The 19418-nt window shown below is 53.4% G+C and overlaps 1 protein-coding gene across 1 annotated transcript in view; it reads left to right on the top strand.

Annotated features, from left to right (window-relative positions):
- CUNH10orf90 (chromosome unknown C10orf90 homolog) overlaps nucleotides 1–19418 on the top strand; it is an 84469-nt gene that overhangs the window by 41824 nt on the left and 23227 nt on the right. The window contains exon 3 of the mRNA XM_037051285.1: nucleotides 5485–6592. Coding sequence (XP_036907180.1) covers nucleotides 5485–6592 — 1108 coding nt within the window. The remainder of the gene's footprint in view (nucleotides 1–5484; nucleotides 6593–19418) is intronic.

The following is a 19418-nucleotide window of genomic DNA, read 5'->3' as shown; positions in this document are numbered from 1 at the left end:
ATTTTTTTGTCATTTCTGCAGACGGCGATAATGCATTTCTGCAAGCCATCGTGTGCTTGCCCAATCCCCTTTCAAAAAAACCTGGATTCTTGCCAGCTTTTCCCGGCTCTATGTCACCCTGCATAGAACCCTGTGCTTTCTAGTGAATGCATGGGCAGAAAAGGTTCTGCGTGGAGGAGAAATGCTCCTATTTTCTCATTTGTCTTAAAACCCTCTCTTCCTATTGCTACAAATCAAAGTGAATGCATAGGTTTCAATACATCCTTACAGTCAGGATGAAATGCAATGCCATTTCATCGCGACTATAAGGGCGTTTTCAAACCTATGCATCTGCCTTGGTTTGTAGCAATTGGAGGGATGACACAGGGGCGCGACTGGAGCCAACACGCTTGTAGCTAATGTGGAGGTGACCACAGTGTATCTGTGGGGAGATGGGACCCACAGATCCTTCTGACAGAGAGTGTAGGCTGCAGAGCAGCTCTGGGAGAGGAAGGAATCGTCTTGTGGAGAAGCATCGAGATTGCAAAGCTACAGATTAGATTAGGTGCTCATCCTTTAGAGAAACACATCTTTGCGGAAACGGAAGCACCCTCACTCCGGTGGTTCAGGACCCGCTCACTCTGGCCATCCACTTGGACCTATGAAACGGTGCCCTCCTTGGTAACAGGCGGTCAGGCAGGGACAGACGGTTAGAAACAGTCCCTAAAGCGTATGAGACGATGAACGCTGTTGCCAGCTCTACAAAAGGACTCAGCGTCTTCCAGCAGCGTTTATGGGAAAGAAAATGTGCCCGTGTGAGCGCGCCGGTCAGGAACCAGGGTGGGGGGGTGGTTTACCAGCCAAGCCAGACACCAGATCCAGCCGTGCATTTGACCCTCTGTGGCCTTGAGCATCCACTTCAAATGCAAGACTGATTTTTCTCCTTTGGACTCTTACATCAGTTTGTTTTAGATAAAAGATCTCCTTTTTCAAAGCCATGTTCAATTAACCCAGGATGAAGGACAGATGGAGTGACACACTGCAACTGCTTAATTGGAGAAGGTATTTGATGTAAAGGATGCTGATAGCTTTTTAAGGAGAATTTGCCCAGTTTCCAATGCAGTAGGTGACTTAGGCACACCAAACAGCCCCTCTGCCTCATGTCCTCAGTCTCGCAGCCCCAAAGGACACCTGGACACAAAGAGATGGGTTGTAGTCTGTTAGCTGTGTCCCCCAAATTTACATTAAAATCGTAGCCCTCAGTGCCACAGAACATGTTTGTATTTGGAGATGGGGTTTTAAAGAGGTCACTAAGCCCTGGCTGGTGTGCACTGAGGGTCTGCCTGTGAACCAAAGGGTCGCCAGTTCGATTCCCAATCAGGGCACAAACCTGGGTTGTGGGCCAGGTCCCCAGTAGGGGGCGCACAAGAGGCAACCACACATGGACATTTCTCTCCCTCTTTCTACCTTGCTTCCCCTCTGTCTAAAAATAAAATCTTTTTTAAAAAATAAAGAGGTAATTAAGGTTAAAGGAGGTCATTAGGATGGCCCTGATCCAGTGTGACCAGTGTCCTGATAAGAGAGTAGGACACAGACCTGCACCGAGGAAGAGCTTGTGAGGACACACGGGGCAGACAGCTGTCTACTGGCCGGGAGAAGGCAGCTAAGAAGGAGCAGACCCTGCCAACACCTTGATCTGGGGCTTCTAGCCCCCAGAGCTATGAGAAATCCACGACTATTGCTTCAGCCCCAGGCTGTGTCCCTTGTCGCTGCCGCCCAAGCAGAGTGATACTGATTTTTAAGACGTCGGGTTTTATCTTTAATTATTTAATGGGTGTCAGTGAGCAAATAGACTTTGGTAAATAGATCTTCCCGAACAGGAGTGTGATGCGTATCAGAGCATGTGGGGTTTCCTTTCTCACTTCTCTCTGTTGGTCGGGGCTTTTGTCAAAGCTGTGTCTAAAGAGCTGAAAAGTCACAGGACAAGTCACTCTCATGACCCTTGTCCCGGTCAGTCGACTACCTGCTGATGTCATCTCCAGCCTGCTAACACCATGAGACCAGGCAGCGTCCTCAGCACAGAGCCTGGCTCCTGGAAGGCGCTTGGTGAGTGTTCGTCTGGTGAGTGAGGGGAGAAATAGCTCGCCCCTGACTGGTGTTCTGAAGATCTGAATGTGTGTCTAAAAAGATTACATTCAGTCTGGATCCACATCACCGAAATGTCAGCGCGTCGGGCGTGTGATGGCTTATTTCTATTTGACAACTGAAGTGCATTCACTACAAGTTCACTGAGGCATGGTGCGATGTTGATGTGAGTGCCCCCCGTTCCTGCGTACCCCCGTACCCGTCGAGATCAGATACACACCGTGATGCCTGCTGACTCACAGGGCAGGCCAGAGCCTGGGGCTGTCCCCCGCGTTCCCACCTGCAGAGGTCCCGTGACCGTTTCGGGCTCTGCAACCCGCTGTGATGTAGGGAAGGCAAGGGCTCTTTTCTCTGGAACCGGCTCAGTCAGCACGGCCCCACCACCCCCCGACCCCGGGCCCAGAACAGGGTCGCCCCGCCGTGTTCGGCAGCTCCGCAGCCTCAGATTCCGGCTGCAGCTCATGCTGGCCATCGCTGCGCTTCCCTCGTCACCTGCCTGTGATGGGGCTGAAGTCACAGCCTCACTGGCCAGGCCCAGGTCGGGCTGACTCAGGGGCACCCGCACCCTCTCCCAGGTGGCTCCCTGGAGTCCCTGCAGCCCTGGGCTCCCGGCTGAGCTCCGTCTCCTTCCAGGCATGGAGCCAGGCTGACCGTCCCCAGAGTCGGTCATTCCTGTCCTTTCTCCAGGCTGAGGTGATGTGCACTCGTTCCGAGAAGCGTACCCCTTGTCTCTGGTGCCCCTCGTCCACAACCCCACCCCACCCCCGGATCCTGAGCCTGGAGGCCCGGCGCCCTCTCGATGTTGTGTTCAGGCTCCGAGTCATTCCTGGAATCCCCACAGCCGTGACTGTGTCTTGTCCTGCCTCTGCAGTGGCGGGGACCCAGGCTCCTCTGGGGGCCATGGCCCGTCTGGGGGCCCCTGGATCAGGATGGGCCTCAGGAGACTTGAGCGATACCCCAGCAGCCTTTCCACGCCGAGGCCGGGTGAGCACCCTAATCCTGGGCCTCATCTTCGCTCACCCTGATTGGCCCCAGCTCTAGGGAGGGAGGGGTCCAGACCTGCGTGCTAAAACCAGGTCTCCAGGTGGTGGTTATGCAGGGGGTCACCGGCCCACACTTAGGGAAGCATTGCTCAAGGAAATAGATAGTACTGCGGTTGCCGAGACGGACATTTTTCTCTTCAAAGAGCCGCCCGAGCCAGAGGTGACCCTGCTGGCTGTGAAGTTGTAGGTGCCCAGGGACAGTGATTATGGGAACTGAAGTGGCTGACGTGGGGGGCGGGATCGCCTCTCAAATCCTAGCACCCTGCACGCAGACGTCTTGTCTGTCACAGCAGTCACGGAAAGGGCTGTTCCAGAGACAGGAAGGGGAGGAGCCTCGGGAGCGCGGGGAGGGTTTCTCAGCCTCGCCTACCTGCTGCAGTCACATGGGGACCTTCAAAAATACTGTGGCCCGGTGCCCCTTACCCACAACCCCCCACTGCCAGGGGCTCTGACGTCACTGTTCTGGGATGAGGCGGCCCCTGGGGCTCCTGGGCTCCCAGGGAAAACACCTGGGCTGCGAGCCACCAGAGGTCCATCAGGGCCACCTGGAAAAACTGCCAGTGGTATTTGAGTATTTTTTTAAATATTTTATTTATTTATCTTTCGAGGGGAAGGGAAGGAGAGAGGGAGAGAAACATCAATGTATGGTTGCCTTTCGTGCGTCCCCTGCTGGGTGTTGGCCTGCAGGGAACTGGCCTGCAACCCAGGCATGTGCCCTGACTGGGAATTGAACAGCGATCTGAATATTTTTTTAATGAAACAAGTTTTAAGATGGCTCTCTTGTCTACTTCTCCTATCTCTTGTCATCCTTTGAATTTGCAATTTCCCACTTGTCTCTAAAATATGACCACGTGGGCAGTGGTGGAGACGGCGGTGAAAACCGAGGGAGAAGGGAAAACCGAGGAAGTCGGGCCTGCCCTCTCCCCACGTGGAACCCTGCAGGCCCCGCCAGGCTCCCCACGTGCGGCGCCCCATCAGAAGTCCAGCTGCAGAGGACGTGAACATTAATCTGAACAAGAGGACAGTGCCCCTGCACTCTCTCGTCGCGTCTTAGGAAGAGGGCAGTTTGCTGTCACCACATGCAGGCTGTTCCCAGTGGCTCCGTTTGAGTTTCTCAAAGTGCGCTGCTCCCTGGGTCACCCACATCGGAGCCTCGGGGTGGCCCTTAACCTGCAGCCTCCTGGGCCCCACCCACAGGTCTCTGGAGCCTGAGGAGCCCGCCCCGTGACCTGCCCCGCGACTCCCTGGAGCATTGGAGGTGCAGAAATGCCGCTGGGTGCGAGCACCCAGGGTGCCCTTGGGCTCCTGAGTGAGGACTGCGGGCAGTGGGGGCCGGGTGGCTGCCAGCGTTATCTTGGATCCCGTGCGGTTCCGTGCAAGGGCTTGTTTTACACATTAGAACCGTGGGCGTCCCAGTGGGGACTCAGGTCCCTGTGAGTGTCTGTGGGCACTGGGTCTGTCAGTCTCTGTGCAGCTTCCTGGGGTGTGTCACCCATGCACACGGCAAAGACAGCAGGGACGGGGGAGATTTTTTCTGGTTCACCACACTGTGTTGAAAACTGCAGTTCACTGTTTCGGACACATGTGATCGGCTGTTGGAGCCTGCGGTCTGCTGGTTCAGAAGCAGAAGCCGCCGATCGTTACGTGGGCAGTGACTGGAAGGCAGCCAAACTGTGCCTGTCTTGGCCGACCTCAACCCCTACCCCCCGGCCCGCAGCCCCCACCCCACCCTGTCCTGGTCCATTCTCAGGGCCCCTGCGCCTGTCGGGCAGTTGTCAAGCTTGAGTGTTTGATGGACACTGTTTCGCAGTCTGGGATTTGACCCCATGATGGCAGCACTGGGGAGCGACTGGGCTGCGACTGGGTTCTGGTCCAAACCAGCAAAGGGAGCTAGGGGTGGAGTATAGGGGCTCCCCATACTCATACCTGCTCTCAGAGGAAAGATGGCCCACCTCTCCACGGGCCCACCCCGAGCCCGCACTCTCCTCCGAGCCCATGTCGGGGGCCCCGGGGCCTGGTGGGGGTGACTAGAGAGATTTCACGATCCCATCACACCCACACCAACAAATGAGCTGCAAAGGGACACCAGCCGCGGAAACCTCTCCCCGGTCAGAGGCACGCTTCAGAGCGCACCGTCAGCTCATGCACAGATCTGGGCTCCTCGGCCTTCAGAAGAGATGCTCACAGGGGCGTCGGGGTGGGGTGACAGGTCTTGGGGGAGAGTGCTGGCCACCACCGTGTCCCATTGGCCACTGAGGGTTCCCTGCCTGTGTGCCAGTGGACTGCTTGAATAGTTGTGATCTTTTTCCATTTGCAGGGGCCTCTGGCATCACCCAACCCGAAAATGATTTCGTCCACGGTCATCTCTCAGCTGATGGATGAGAGCAAGTCCAAAGAAGACAGGGCTGCCCTGCCTGTGCTGTGCGCGGACCCTCAGCTTCCCGTGTGGCCTGTGAAGCGGGCTCTGGCCAGTTGCAGTGGGGTCACCATCGACAGGGCCTTCGCCTTCCTCCCTGGCCAGCTAGGGGTTCAGACACCAGCCAGGGCTCAAGGACTCGAGGCTGAGCGGCCCCCCAAAGAGGAGAAGCCGGGCGGCAGCCCCCGAAAGGGGTTTGCATCCATCACCATCACAGCCAGGCGTGTGGGCCCCCCAGCCAGCAGCCTGGTGTGGGGGGCTGTGGGGGACCCACTGTGTACCAGGTGCAGGGCACAGGACCCTCTGCTCAGGGACCCTTCTGTCCTGGCTAGCGGAGCCCATCCAGGTCAGCACCGAGGGCCTTTTGCCGGCATGGAGTCCTCCAGAAACAGCTCTGTGATGAGGCTGAGGTTCCCCGAGGCCCACATGCAGCTGTGTGATGGACACCAGTACTGGGTCACCAGCGTGGACCACAGAGAGAACAGCTTTCCTCCTGACCCCCCACGGTCAGGAAAGAGTCCGCTTTTGTTCAGCTCCTGTGTCCACCTCAGGGTGTCTCAGCAGTGTCCGAATGCCATCTACTATCTGGACAGACCCCTCTCCGTCCCCATGGAGCAGACGCGACTGGCCAGCCCCAAGATGCACAGGTCCGTCCTGTCCCTTGACCTCCGCTGCAGTTCCCACGGACTGACACCAGATGGGGCAGGCGGCACAGCCAACTCGGGGCCAATCAGCAGCGCCCTGAAACCACAGCTCACCAAGGGGGGCCCTGGCCTCCTGGGCCCACGCTGGACCCCGGCGGTGCCGCCCACGCTGGGGCGGGTGCATTTGGGGACCACCACATGTCCTTGGGGTGGCTCCCCTCCATTGGACGATGCAGAGTTCGCCGCCGTGGGAGCTCAGCAGATCGCTGTGAGAAAAGGGGAGGAGGCTGCAGCCACGTGCTGTCACACCGGTGCCCACACCAACCAGCTGTCCATTCACATTCCCGGCTGGAGTTACAGGGCGGGTGAGTGACGCGCCCATCCCCCGTGGGGGCTGCCCCACAGGCCCTCCCCACCAGCCAGGTGCTGGGTGTAAATGCCCCACCCGCATGCACAGGGGGTTTCTCCTCCAGCCAGTACTCGGAGGGGCCACCCTGATGGAGCTGCCTCGTGGGCTGCGTTCCTGGGTGGCCGTGGCCCGCTTGGGGTAGAGGTTGGTGCTGCCTCCGTTTCCTTAGGTGACGCTTTCGTACGTGGCGAGACTTCCCTGGAAGCTGTGTTTCCAATGATACTTCCAGACCCCGTGTAATGAGTAGGGAACAGCAGCCCCCAAATGAAGTTAGTTTAGGCCCGCGTGATTCCCATACAGGCCGGGAAGGACAGGCTGCCGCCCATCCCAGAGGTCTTGTCTCTGATCGCAGTGTCTGCACGTCCAGGTCCCTAGAGTGCTGGCCTCTCCACTGTCCAGCCTGGCAGTTGGCAGTTAGGGGCTGGCTCTGTAACAGAGTGAGTGAGTGTGTGCATGTGTGTGAAGTAATTATAGGGCTTTTTCCTCGGGCGTGTTTTCCGGGGCAGCTTGGCCAGGACCTGTGGCTGCGGCTGCGTGGCCTCCCTGGGCTGGGGAGGACCCCCAAGGCTGGCAGGGCCCCTTCCCTCCCTGGGAGGTCAGGGAGGCCAGAGTTCCCCCTTCCTCTGGGCCAACTTTCCATTTCCTGCTTTACTTTCTGCGAGAGACTCTGGTCTACGAATCAGCGACTTTCCACTCGGGGGAAACATTTAAAGATGCCCACAGTCAAATTGAAAAGGCAGCGTATGCATGATGATTTTACAGTGCAGTGTCTATCCATTAAAGCTTTACTAATTAATAAAAATGACTGTGGGACATTTTAAAGCCGTAATGGGCGCAGGAATATGAAAGGATGTAATCAACAAGGGTCCGCACAGTGGACACTCAGAGGTCGGTAAAGTGACGGGCCGTGGCTCCCAGATGGATTAGACCGTGGGGGCGGCCGAGAGGTGTGGATGCAGCCTGGGGTGAGAGTCGTCCGCAGCGTCGGGCTTGCTGGCACAGGCCTCACGCAAATAGTTTAAGAACTCGCTGAAGCCATCAACTTCCTCTTCCTTGGTGACGACGGTTCCGGAAACACTGACCTACATTGTTGTGAGCCCCCGTGGGAGCACATTCTTGTCTTCCTGTCTCGGGCTGTGAAATAGTCGGATTTATGGCTCTTCCGCCAAAGCAGCTTTCGGATCACTAGAGCCAGGTCTCTCCTCCACCCCCGAGGAGGGGCGTGCGTGCACAGGGAACACTCCCCAGCGTGTCTCCGGCTCTGGCTGTATGGCCTGTGGCGGTGTGACTGGCTGTCGTAGGCATGGCATCGGAGTTAATGCTATGTCCCTGGCCACCCCCACCCCCTGGAGAAGAGTGTTCTATCCTGGAGGTTCACCAGTGGGACACTTCAGTGGCCCTGAAGCCCGTGGCCTCGCTCGACCATTTGGGGACAGGTGTTCATGGAGGCCAGGTCACCTTTTATAGCAGTGCTGACTGCTTATGTTCTGGCACAATGATCGGCAGCGAGCCACACGGGCACTCGAGGCTGTGTCCATGTCTGGGTAACTGGAGAGGGGGCAGGTTTGGCGCCCTTGGAAGTCCCGTCCAGCCTGAAGACATTTCTGTTCTATTTGCCCTCAGTGAGGTTTGTGAGGTTCCATGTGACGCTGGGTCCCTTAGTCCTGAAGTACAAAACCACAGAACCTTGGGCTCACTGGGCACGGGTCTCAAGTACAGGGCGGGGCTGAAGTACGTTTGCAGTTGTTCGTTTGGGAAATAAAACAGTAATGCTACTACGAGGATGAACTCTGTTTTGCATACTCCCAACTGTAAACCTGCTTTCGCCTCACCCTGCGTGTGCGGACATGCACACCCACACATATCTGCCCCCGCACTTGTGTGCTCTCTCCCTCAAAGCCGATTCGCAATGACATGCGCTTCTTCCCAGGCAACAGGACACGCTTCTCGTCCACACCATGGAGCCCATACCTGAGATGCACAAGCTCTAACTTCCTGCCGCCCGCCTGGCACTTCCAGGGGGAGCTCGCTGACCTTCAGTCTTGACAAAGCACTTCAGCCGCGATGCAAGTGCCTTTCCCACAGTTGCGACGCCCCCTAAACCCCGAGAACTGTGGCGTTTTCCTGTCGGAGGGCTGCAGTCTCGTCCGGCATTCTTGCCGGCCCCCCAGGGACAGCGGCTAATGCTGTTAGGCTTCTTCCTTCAGTCGTGGAGCCCAGTGCTCTTCACCTGGTGGATTTCCAGACGCCGCCCGAGCGGAATCCGGTCTCGCCGGCCTGCTGACATCCGGCCACACAGTGGGGTGGCCTGGGAGCTTCTGCAAAGGCTGTGAGGCAGTCTCAGTGCGGGTCACTAGGTCTTTGGTCAGTGAGTCCCATGCACTGTCTCCTGGGACATGCACCCCAAAAAGGTGCTAAGATTCGGGGAAGAGGGCACTTACGGACACTCTGCCCAGTTCAGATAGGCTGTGACTGCAGGACAAAGGTGCTAAGGGACACAGGGCACCTGTTCTGTTTTGGGGGCCTTGAGCCTAGGAATCGGCCCCCTCTCTGCTCACCCCTCCATCCCTGTGTGTTTATCTCTTTGATCTCCGCCATTACTAAGCACCCTGCCAGCACCTGAGACGTGGGTGTCGTACGAACCTCTGCGCCTCACAAGGGAGACTTTCACCATCGTTATTGCCATTGTCCTTGTCATTGTCATCCTCATCCTATCAGCCATAACGTGGGCTCCCAGATGCTGAAGCCTGGCCTGCACCCACTGCACCCCTGACCGTGCACCATCCAAGCCATTCTGCGGAGAGGGCACCGTGACCCCTGTTTGGTAGTGAGACAAGTGAGGCTTGCAGTTTAAATGGCCTGTCCAAGCCCACGTGGCCTCAAACGCCTGAGCCCACAGCAGTCCTGTGTGCCTGGCCCTGCCGTGCCCTCCCCAGGGGCAGCCCTGAGCGGGGCCCGCCTCCACTGTCACTGTCGGAGGGGCTGTTTGAAGGGCACTCATGGACTGTGTCTGGGGGACATGTTAGGAGAGTGAGCCGCGCGGTTCAGTGTAACAAGCCCTGGCGTTTGCCTCAGACACAATCTGCTGTCTCAGAAACCCTTCCCCGTCTGAAACCTCATTCTCCGTGGTGCGCTATGGGACATATGGTGTCGACCCACACAGCCCCCTGCTCACCACGTACTGCGTGCCTGAAACAGCGCTGGCTTCCACACGCTGCTTCCTGCCAGTTCCACCGTTCATTCCATCCCTGGAGCCGAAGCGTCCCCTGGTCCTGAGACATCCAAGCACATGGAACAAAAGCATCGGACTCTTTTAACTGCCTTTGGAGAAGATACTGACAAGTGCCGTTCTCGTCCATATCCACCTGCCCAAAGCATCGATGTTCTCTGGTGGACCCTCTGTCTTAGACTCTCCCAGTCGGGCACAGGCTTCCAGTGGCGTGGGGCCCAGGAGTCTCCAGTGGAGTGCGGTGCCACTGGTGGTGAAAGACATGAAAGCCGGGAGTGGAAGAACTCCCACGGGACTTGTTGCCGGGGCACCTGCGGAGCGCTGTCTGCTAGTGTCCGCCACCAGACTCTGCCCCGCAGCACTGAGTGAGGCTGTTTCACGATGGGAGGACGGGAACTACTCAAGGGACGATGATGTCCCAGACGGCGTGTGTTGGGACGAGCCTTCTGGAGAGCTTGCCTTGGACTCCACTGCATGCGCCAGCTCCCTCCGGGTCTCTGCCACTGAGCACCGTGTCCAGTGGCTCCTGCTGTTCGCGGCACTTTACAAAGATGGCTTTTACTGACTACACAGTGATGTGCATTGTGGGCGCATCAGAGTTTAGCTGTGTCTTTGTCGCTGGTCCTTAAAGTTGCTACTCATTTCTCACTTTTCGGAATGATAGTAGTGTGAGGACTTGACCCGTAGGACTGTTCTCAATTGAATTATTTCTTTTTGAGAATAAAATCCTGGAAATGGAACATTGAGGTCAGACTGTGTTAGCCTTTTTTGGTTTCTTGACCCTCAGTGTCAAGTGAGACTCCAGGAGAAACCCAGGGGAAGGCCCTTTCTGAACCTGGCCACGGTTAGCAGCGATTTGCAAAGTTCCAGATGAAAAATAGTGTTGTTTTTTTCTGTTGTAGCTGGTGTCTCTGTGATTGCTGATAAAGGGGGAGACTTTGCTTTACAGTTCCTGCTTCTCACCTTGACCTTGGCCATAGCTCACTCAGTGTTACCCGCCCCTCTGTCGCCTCCCGTCTCTGGGCCTCAGTAGTGGCAACATTTGGGGCCAGATCACTTTCCGTTGAGCACTGTGGGGTGTTTCACAGCATCCCTAGTCTCCATCCATCAGATGCTATGGCCTTCCTGCCCCACTAAGTTGTGACAAACACAAACGTCTCCAGACCTTATCTGGGGGCGGGGGAAAGACAACGTCACTCTCTGTCGAGAACCAGTTCCCTGCTCTGTGCCCAAACCTCCTTCCAGCTGTGGCTGTGGACCACCCCCTCCGAGATGCTCGCCGCTCCCCGCTCTGTGAGCGACCCTCAGTGCATCCTCCCAGCCCCATCTCTCCAGTACTGACCCCCAGGAATCGTATGGCCTTTCGACGTGATGTGTCGTATTCCCTGTGTCCCAGGGCCCTCCTCCTCTTCCAGACAGCACTGTCGCTGAGGTCAGGCTCCAGGTCTGAGCCTCTGGCAATGACCTCTCCACGCCCAGCCTAGCGCACTTGCTGGGGCCCGGGTGTGAGCTGGAGGGCAGGTCATTCTGATGACCCAACAAAGCCTTGCTGATGTCAGGCACTTGAAAGCTTGCTGCCTTTTCTTCTTCAAACCACCTCTCCCCGTGGCCATACTGGAAACCTCTCCGGCGAGGAAAGGGTGGGGAGTCATGTGATACCCCCTTTCCACAGGTGGGTGTGGAGAGCGGGGTGGAAGCTGTAGCCTCCTCACTGGGTTTTAAAATTGGGGGGAAAGTCTTAAACAGTTGTTTTTCTGTAAGAGCTCAATACGAGGAACCAACTGACGTCACAGAACGACTTTATTGCCCTTCAGATGGTCAAATTCAAGGCCTAAAAACCAAAATGTGTCAACAGTGCTACAGACGTTTTTTGAAGGTGTTTTTGTGTAATACTTGGCAGACCCGGAGGAGTCTGTGTCGTCTCCCCAGAAACCGAGACCGGGACGCTCAGCCCCGCACCCGGAGTCCGCATGGCCTCTGGGGCACGCCCACGACAGCCAGCCCGGCTGTCTCTGTGCAGAAGAGGGCTTTTCTCCTTCTTCCTGATTAATGCCCTCGGTGCGTGAATGGGTCCTGTCCCCACAGTTGTATAGGACAGCCATTCTGCTGGGCCACCTGCTCAGGTTTGCCAAGGGGTGAGAAGAATGGACTCAAGGCCTGTAATGGGCAGACGGGACGGTGGTTGCATTTGTAAATGGGGACCCAGTGCGCCCCGTGAATGAGAGTAGTGATGAGCAGGGTGGCCGAGGGCAGCACTGTGGGCCCGTCCCGGTCTCGGTTCTGACGCTGCCAGGCGCCGACCCTGTGCCCTCTGAGGGGGTTCACCGAGGAGCACCGAGCCTTGTGGTACATTGTGGGAACTCAGCACCTTGTAGTTACCACCAGTCCCTAGTCTCACCTGAGCTGTCTTCAGGAAGTCAGTTTAGACATGATTTTGGAAAGAGGACGTGGTAATGGCGCGGTGAATTCTGTAAGGAAAAGTATTTCAGATATAGCTGACCCTAGAGAAAAGCAAAAATAATGTGAGAAACAGTTGATGTGTTTAATTCCTTTGGCTTGATGGCGTTTGTTTTATTTTGTTTTTATTTTTATTTATTTTTCTGCTATTTTCCAAATCACCTTAAAGCAGAAGCTTAGATCTTTCCGTGATCTTATTTTGTGTTACTAACATTGGGGAATAAGAGATGGATGACGATGGTAGGACCAGCCATAAACTCATTTTAAACTGCGTTGCGCAAAGAGTTTGTAGTTGAACGAAGAATCTTGTCCACATCCCTACCACCGGGTCATTGTTTCCTGTGTTAGGTCCTAGCCACATGAAGGCTTGGGAGCCCCAGCTCACATGCAGCGTCCTAGCGCCACGTGGCTCGGTGTCTGGTACCTCGGGGTGTGGAAAGGGGGTCTCGCACAGAGGAGGGCACCAGGCAGACCCATGTCTGTGCCAGCTCTTGTGCTGGCATTGGAGTCTGTGCCGCCCGGATCAAGGGCTCTGTTCCTGATCAGGTAGGGGTAAAAAATAATGTCCCTTCTACCTACATCCCCCCTGGGGCTCCTGTAACAAAAGATACGTTTAACAAGAGAAACTCAAATATGTTCATTACCATGTATTTGTCACGCGCACATGGGAGCCGCCCAGGGGAAATGGTAACTCAAAGTGGTGGCTCAGAACTCTGGCTCCTATGGCGTTTTCCACGAAGGAGAGTTTTGCGGGGAAATGGCAGGAGACAGGAAAGCAGGTGTGGGTGTCCATGGCTCGCAGAGGGAGAGGTGAAAATATGAAAGGAAATTAATGGTGGGTGTGCAAATGCTACGCTGGTTCCTCTGGTGGCGTCTCCAGGCTGACGGGGTGAAGTGGTCCCCGGGGAGGAACTTCACTCCTTCTTGCAGAGGAGAAAGGAGGGACACCTTTGGAGACTTATGTCATGCTTTTGGGCAAATAAGGGGAGGGCAGAGAGCTTTCCTTGTACCTGTTTATTCTCAGCTGATGTTAAAAGAATCCTGATGTTAAGTGTCCCCTGGGGGGGCAACATCATCCACAGTGGGGAATCACCGATCTAAATTAGGAAACCAATGATTGGTACCGTACTATTAACTCAACTATAGGCTCTATTCCAATGTCACCAGCTTTCCCACTAATGTCCTTTTTCTGTTCCAGGATCCCATCCAGGATACCGAGTTGCATGTAGTCATCATGTCTGGTTATGGTAATTTTTGACATTCAGAAGTTATCCTTAATCTTTTTCCCTTTGTGTTCACTGACAGGCTTAGAACAGACTTCTTTGGCTTACATTCCTGTCTAACTCCCTTCTTTAAACCTGGAAGCCCTCTGGGTAGATGTCCCCCGAGGGTGCGAAGTCACCAGTTGTCCCCCAACTGTCGATGAGATAGTATTTCTCTGCTGGTTGAAAATGCCAGTCATGTGTTAAGTTGGTGCTTCAGCAGAAATTTCCCTGACTTATGCCATTGTTTCATTCCAGAATTTCATGCCTCTTGCATTTTGTGACTCACCAAAGCTATTCTTTTCCTGTCAGTGGATTGAAGATGGTGAATGTCTTAGACACTAGTAAAGAGAAACTGCTGGCATTAGATGTGCTCATTTGGCAGGAGTCAGGTGGTGAGAGACTGGCTGCCATCGTGCCTCTCCAAAACTTGGTGATTTTGTTTTTAAAATGCCCCCTCAACCTAGTCCCTGTCTCTCTGAACTGGAACACCCCAGGGACCTCATGTAAGTGCACTCATACAACATCTGTCTTTCGGTGACCAGCTTTTTTCGCTTAGCATAACGTCCTCCAGCCATCTGTAGGGTGGCCTGCGTCCTTACTGCCTTGTCAGGGCCGAATCGTCAGGGTCTGCTGTGTACACAGACCACACTTGTGTGTCCAGGTATCTGTTGGTGAACGCCTGAGTGGACACCTGAGTGGACGCCTGAGTTGCTTCCACTTCCGGCCCAGTGTGAGTTATGCCGCTGTGAGCACAGGTGTGTAGGCATTTGTCTGAGCCTCTGCTTTTAATCCTTTGGGCCTCACCTTCCCAGCAATGGAATTGCTGGATCCGGTGCTGATTCTGTGTTTGCTTTCCTGAGAATCCCTGTTCCAGTTTGCACAGCCGCTGCACCCTGTTACATTCCCAGAGGCAAGGCACACGCTTACCCGTTTCTCCACGCCTTCGTTCACACTTGTCACTTTCTGACTCCCCGGGAATAGCCATCTTAGTGGGTGTGGTGTTTTGTTGTGGCTTTGGTGTGTGTTTCCCCAAGTGTTCCCCAGTGACACAGAGAACACTCTCAGGGTCTTATTGGCTGTTTGTGTGTCGTCTTTGGAGAAATGTCTATTCAGATCCGTCCTTTATTCAAGTTATTCTGTTGTTTCTATCCCTCATTTGACAAAAGCTTTACTATGAGTGGATGTGGAACACTGGTAGACTTTTTATGTACCTGTTGGGATAATGATAGGATTTTTCTGTTTGGTAAACGTAGGGAATTCCATTGCTTTTCTTATGTAAACTAACTGTATTTCTAGGTTAAACTCTAGTTAGTCAAGATACAGTATATTTTTTAAAAAATGAATATGTCAATGGTTTCCTCCTCTCCCCTCACTGCCTCGCCAACTCTGGGCCCTAGCCCTGATAGGCACCAAGACAGGCCACGGAGGGCACAGGACAGCCTGCTGAGCCCCCTCTATTTAACCCCCCCCCCCCCCCCCCGGGGCTGGCGGGAAATGTGACGGCTTAGGCAGGCCCCGCCTTCCCTTTCATCGGCGGCGCTACACGTCGTTCAAACCTCCTGGGACCGCCGCCGTAGCGCATTCGGTCGGTCATTGACTGAAACGTCGGTTGCCACAAGGCACACGACAGTAGACGCATCTTACCCGGTCTCGTCCTGTCTTCCTTCCTTCTGCATTTTCCATTGACAGTGATACATTCAGCAAACTTTTCTTAGGTTTCTATTCTACTTCACTAATTCTGTTTTGGCTATATTTAAAGTCATCTGTTTTTCATTTTAATTGGTGTATCTGACATTTCCAGGTGCGCTTTTTAGGATCACTCTGGTCAGTTGCATAGTCTCTTGCCCTGCACTTAATATTTAATTAACTCTTTTATTCCTTCAAACATATCAATTATTTTCTACCCTGTATCGGACGTTTCTAATATCTGAGGTGTAAACGGGTCTGATTCTGCAATTCGCCTTGTTTGCTGACTTTGGGTAATGGTGTTGGTTTCTTGTGTGCATTGTGATTTCTGATTCATATGTTGGGTTGGCCCAAAAGTTCATTTAATTTTTTTCTGTAAAATGAAAGGCATATTTTTCATTTTCACCAATACCTTCATTGATTTGGATATTTTGAGTATGTCGGCTATCTCCTGCTATTGGCTTCTAGTGGACAGAGGCCGGGGAGCTGCTAAACGTCTTCCAATGCAGAAGACGGCCCACGGCAGAGAGTTGTTTGGCCAGAATGTCGATAGTACAGGAAACTTCGCAAACCACTTCGACACATTCAGTCAATCATAGCACCTTCTCTACTCATGGCACAAATCTTTTTTTGTGTGCGTGTTTCAGTTGTGTTTTTACCTTTCTTGAAATAATAATGCATAATATGCCAAAAATGTTATATAACTTCTTCCATCTTCAGTATCAAATTGGTTGCCCAAAAATTCACCAATTTTGACAAGTATTTTTAAATGCTCTCTGATACGGCAGCTGTCAGTATGCGGTCTCACAACACTGTTTCGAGTGAAGTTGGAGACAACCAAGCACCACTAGAGCCGCTCTGTGGAAGAAACTAACGGACTTCTTGGCCAACCCAATGCACTGTTACTATGATTCCTTCTTGGCCAACCCAGTACACTGTTACTATGATTCCGAGCTCACGTTCATTGGAACGTTATCTGCAGAAAACCCAGAGAGTTTTCTGGGTTTTTTTCTGGGACTCTCTGAGCCCCCCCAGAGAGTTCCGTGCTCGTCTCAGGTGGGCTTACACTGTGCTAACTTTTGAGTTTATGGTTGCTCCTGCTAAGCAGGTCGTGTGAATTTTGGCTCCAGTCCTGAAAGGGGATCAGCTCGTGACCATGAACTGAAATTCCATGCCGGGGTTTCCAAGTTGCATTCCTACATCCTCAAGTGCCAGGTTTTGTCTCCTGGGCTCTGCTCGGCCTTAACCCCCAGGCTGTAGATGAGCAGAAATCAGCCACAGCCCTCAGGACTTGCTCCCCACTGTTTTCCTGGAGGGTGCTGACGGGGCTCGGGCCACCCCACCAGTGGAGCCGTACATGTGAAATATGCAGTTATGTTCATTTCCAGAGTTTTTATTTGCTTTGTAGCATAAGAGTTTGGGTAGCCAGTCCACTGTACTGCAGAAAATACAAGAAAATACACTCCTTTATTTTTTTCCAGTAAAACTCTAAGTCGGCCATCCTTTAAAAAAATAGTGTTAAGATATATGGGATTATAAAAATTTTCATTTCCAGACTAATTTAATGTTCATCACTACATTGCTAATTTTCCTGTATATGTATATTGTATGCCTCTTCATTTGCATAATCAGACTTAAATGGTGTCTATTCTCTAAGTTTTTTCCTAACAAAAAACCAATGTATCCTTTTATTGGCTTTTTCTAACCTTATTAGAGTTTTCTGTTTTAAAAACTCTCCGCAAATATGTGAAATAGGTCATGTTCGGATATGGTGACCTATGCTTTCGACTACGAAAGCCAGTCAGCTTGCTTTCCAGTTTTTCCCTAAAGAAGAATGTGCCTTCATCTTGTACCTGTGTTCTCAAGTTCTGTTTTTGGAAGGAGAAGTGTTGGAGAAATGACTGGGATCTTTTTAAGGCTTTCGATTCTTTATTAACAATTACTTTACAAAACATGGCCGCAGCACGCACCGCCACTGGCCTGGTAGGAGAGACAGTGTCCTGATGGTCTTCCTAGAACTGAGTGTCACATGGATATTGTTACGCTCCGCTCATTTGATAGTGTCTTACTCTTGTTGAAGTTCAAATTTCAAGGGAGGGGGAATTGTTTGTTATTGGCCGTGAATGTTTCCTACTTAAGAGACGATCACTCGTCAATGTGCCCTTCAGCTCTTCGGTGTCCGGGGCCTTCCCCAGAGCCTCCTGCACCAGCCCTACCATGTCACGGGGCCCTGGTGGTCAGCCTGCGCCATCTGGGCCAGTGGGTGGAGACCCGGAATCATGGTGAACTTGCACTTTACCTTTCCGCTACTGGACTCCCATCTCCTTGCCTTTGGAGAATTGGAGCTGTTACGACAACACCAATAATGCTAGAGCTGGACAGACCAGATGCACCGAAGACCCGGCACGCAAACATAGCACATTTTCAACCTTCACTGGAAGCGGAGTATGGATGAACTACTGTGCTCCACGCAATACCACGAAGGGAAAGATAACTTTCTCTGGCCCAAGATACGCACGAGCTAGAGAAAGAGAGAGAAATGCAAAACGAACCCAAGCCTGCCCCGCAGAAGCATCTGATCCTGGGCTGAACCCACAGGGCAGGGGCTCCTTCCCAGGGAGCGAAGAGCTTGTTGGTGTCTTGGGGGAGATGCCATCAGCCGGGTGGAGGAGGACGTCCCAGCGGTGGGAGCCACAGGTGGCAGATACCGAAATGCAGAAAGTCTTAGAGAATGACAAATGGAGCATGTCCCGGGCCCCTGGGGGCTGGAAGGGTTGCAAACAGGATGTGGTAACAATGGAAAAGAAGTTCTGGACCGAAGGCTTTGCCGTGGGCTGGGCCCTGGGGAAGCTCTGAAGCCCAGGTGCGGGGCAGCAGCGGCGCCCAGCTGGCAGGAAAGCTGTGTTGATGGCGTGGATGCGGAGTCTTATTCTGCAGACAGGCTCCTATTTCCTAGTCCGAATACATCGATGATGTCAACTCACAAACCCGATGCGTGCATTTTGAAGCAACCTCCACTGGACTAAAACGTCATCGATCTTTTCAGACTCGGCTCCCTGCTTACCCGTGAGCTGGTTGCTCTTCTCCCGAGCAGCAAGGACGTCCACACTCAGGCACCGAGTCCGGGGTGGGAGCCAAAGGACTGGAAGAGGGTCTTTAACATGATGTGAGTGGATGTGAGCCGTTAGTTACATTACGAAACTTAAAGCACAAAAGCCAGAGCCTCTGCAGCTGAGTTGAATTAGTTCCTCGACCAGAAGAAGTCGGAGTGTGAGTCTAGGGAAGACTAGCGATTGCTCAGTGGGCAGCAGCGTCGCCCATTCCACCTGCTGGGCACGAAAGGCTCTCTGTTTGATAACACGACTCCCAGCTGTTCCTGCCCCTTCCAGACCTGCCGGCCACATGGCGAGCAGGCTTGCTTTTTATAAGATTTACTTAATAACAGCCTCACTGGTATATGAGGCTGTATGTAGGTATATTTAACTACATACCGTGACTGTCTTGCAACATGTTGCTTCAGCCAGCAATACCTTCCAGATGGTAATTTTGAAACGCGGTGAATCTGTGAATGTCGCATGTCGTCTCATGTTACTCAGCGAGGGTCTCTCGTGTCATAGGTGCAAGGAACTTAAAACTGAGGGTTGCCCAAACCAAACTTGTTCCTTGACTCCCTTCCCAGCAGAGAAGCTGCCCTTCAAAATGCAGACTATTTCCGTCTGCAAGAATCCCAGACAGAGCCTGAGCACCCTGCTGTCCCCGACACCACACCAGGGCTTGCCCTCTGGTTTGCGTGGCCAGCAGCGCTGATCTCCGGCTTCCTTCCCGGAAATTGAGCTCCTGGGGCTGGACCAGTGGTTGTGTCAGAACCGGAAAATTTGTAATTGCAAATCCAGGGAAAATCCAGAGTGGCAATTACCCATTCTGGAGGAAGTAAATTATTTCGGTTCAAGTGTAATTGCTCTCTTCGCTTCTCTGGCTCCACTCTTGTGTGGCTTTTGTCTAATTTTCCACCCATCTGGGCTTCTGCCAAGATAGTACAGAGGGAGAGTGTCAAGTTAAAATGGGTCAAGTTTGCCACCTGGTTTGCAAAAGTACTTGGGGCAGGAAAGGGCTGGAACCGGCACCCACGGTGAGGTGACTCGAAT

The sequence above is a fragment of the Sturnira hondurensis genome, unplaced genomic scaffold (assembly GCF_014824575.4).
Source record: "Sturnira hondurensis isolate 20B ecotype Veracruz unplaced genomic scaffold, ASM1482457v3 Scaffold0007208, whole genome shotgun sequence".
NCBI lineage: Eukaryota > Metazoa > Chordata > Mammalia > Chiroptera > Phyllostomidae > Sturnira > Sturnira hondurensis.
This window is presented reverse-complemented; position numbering and strand designations above follow the sequence as displayed.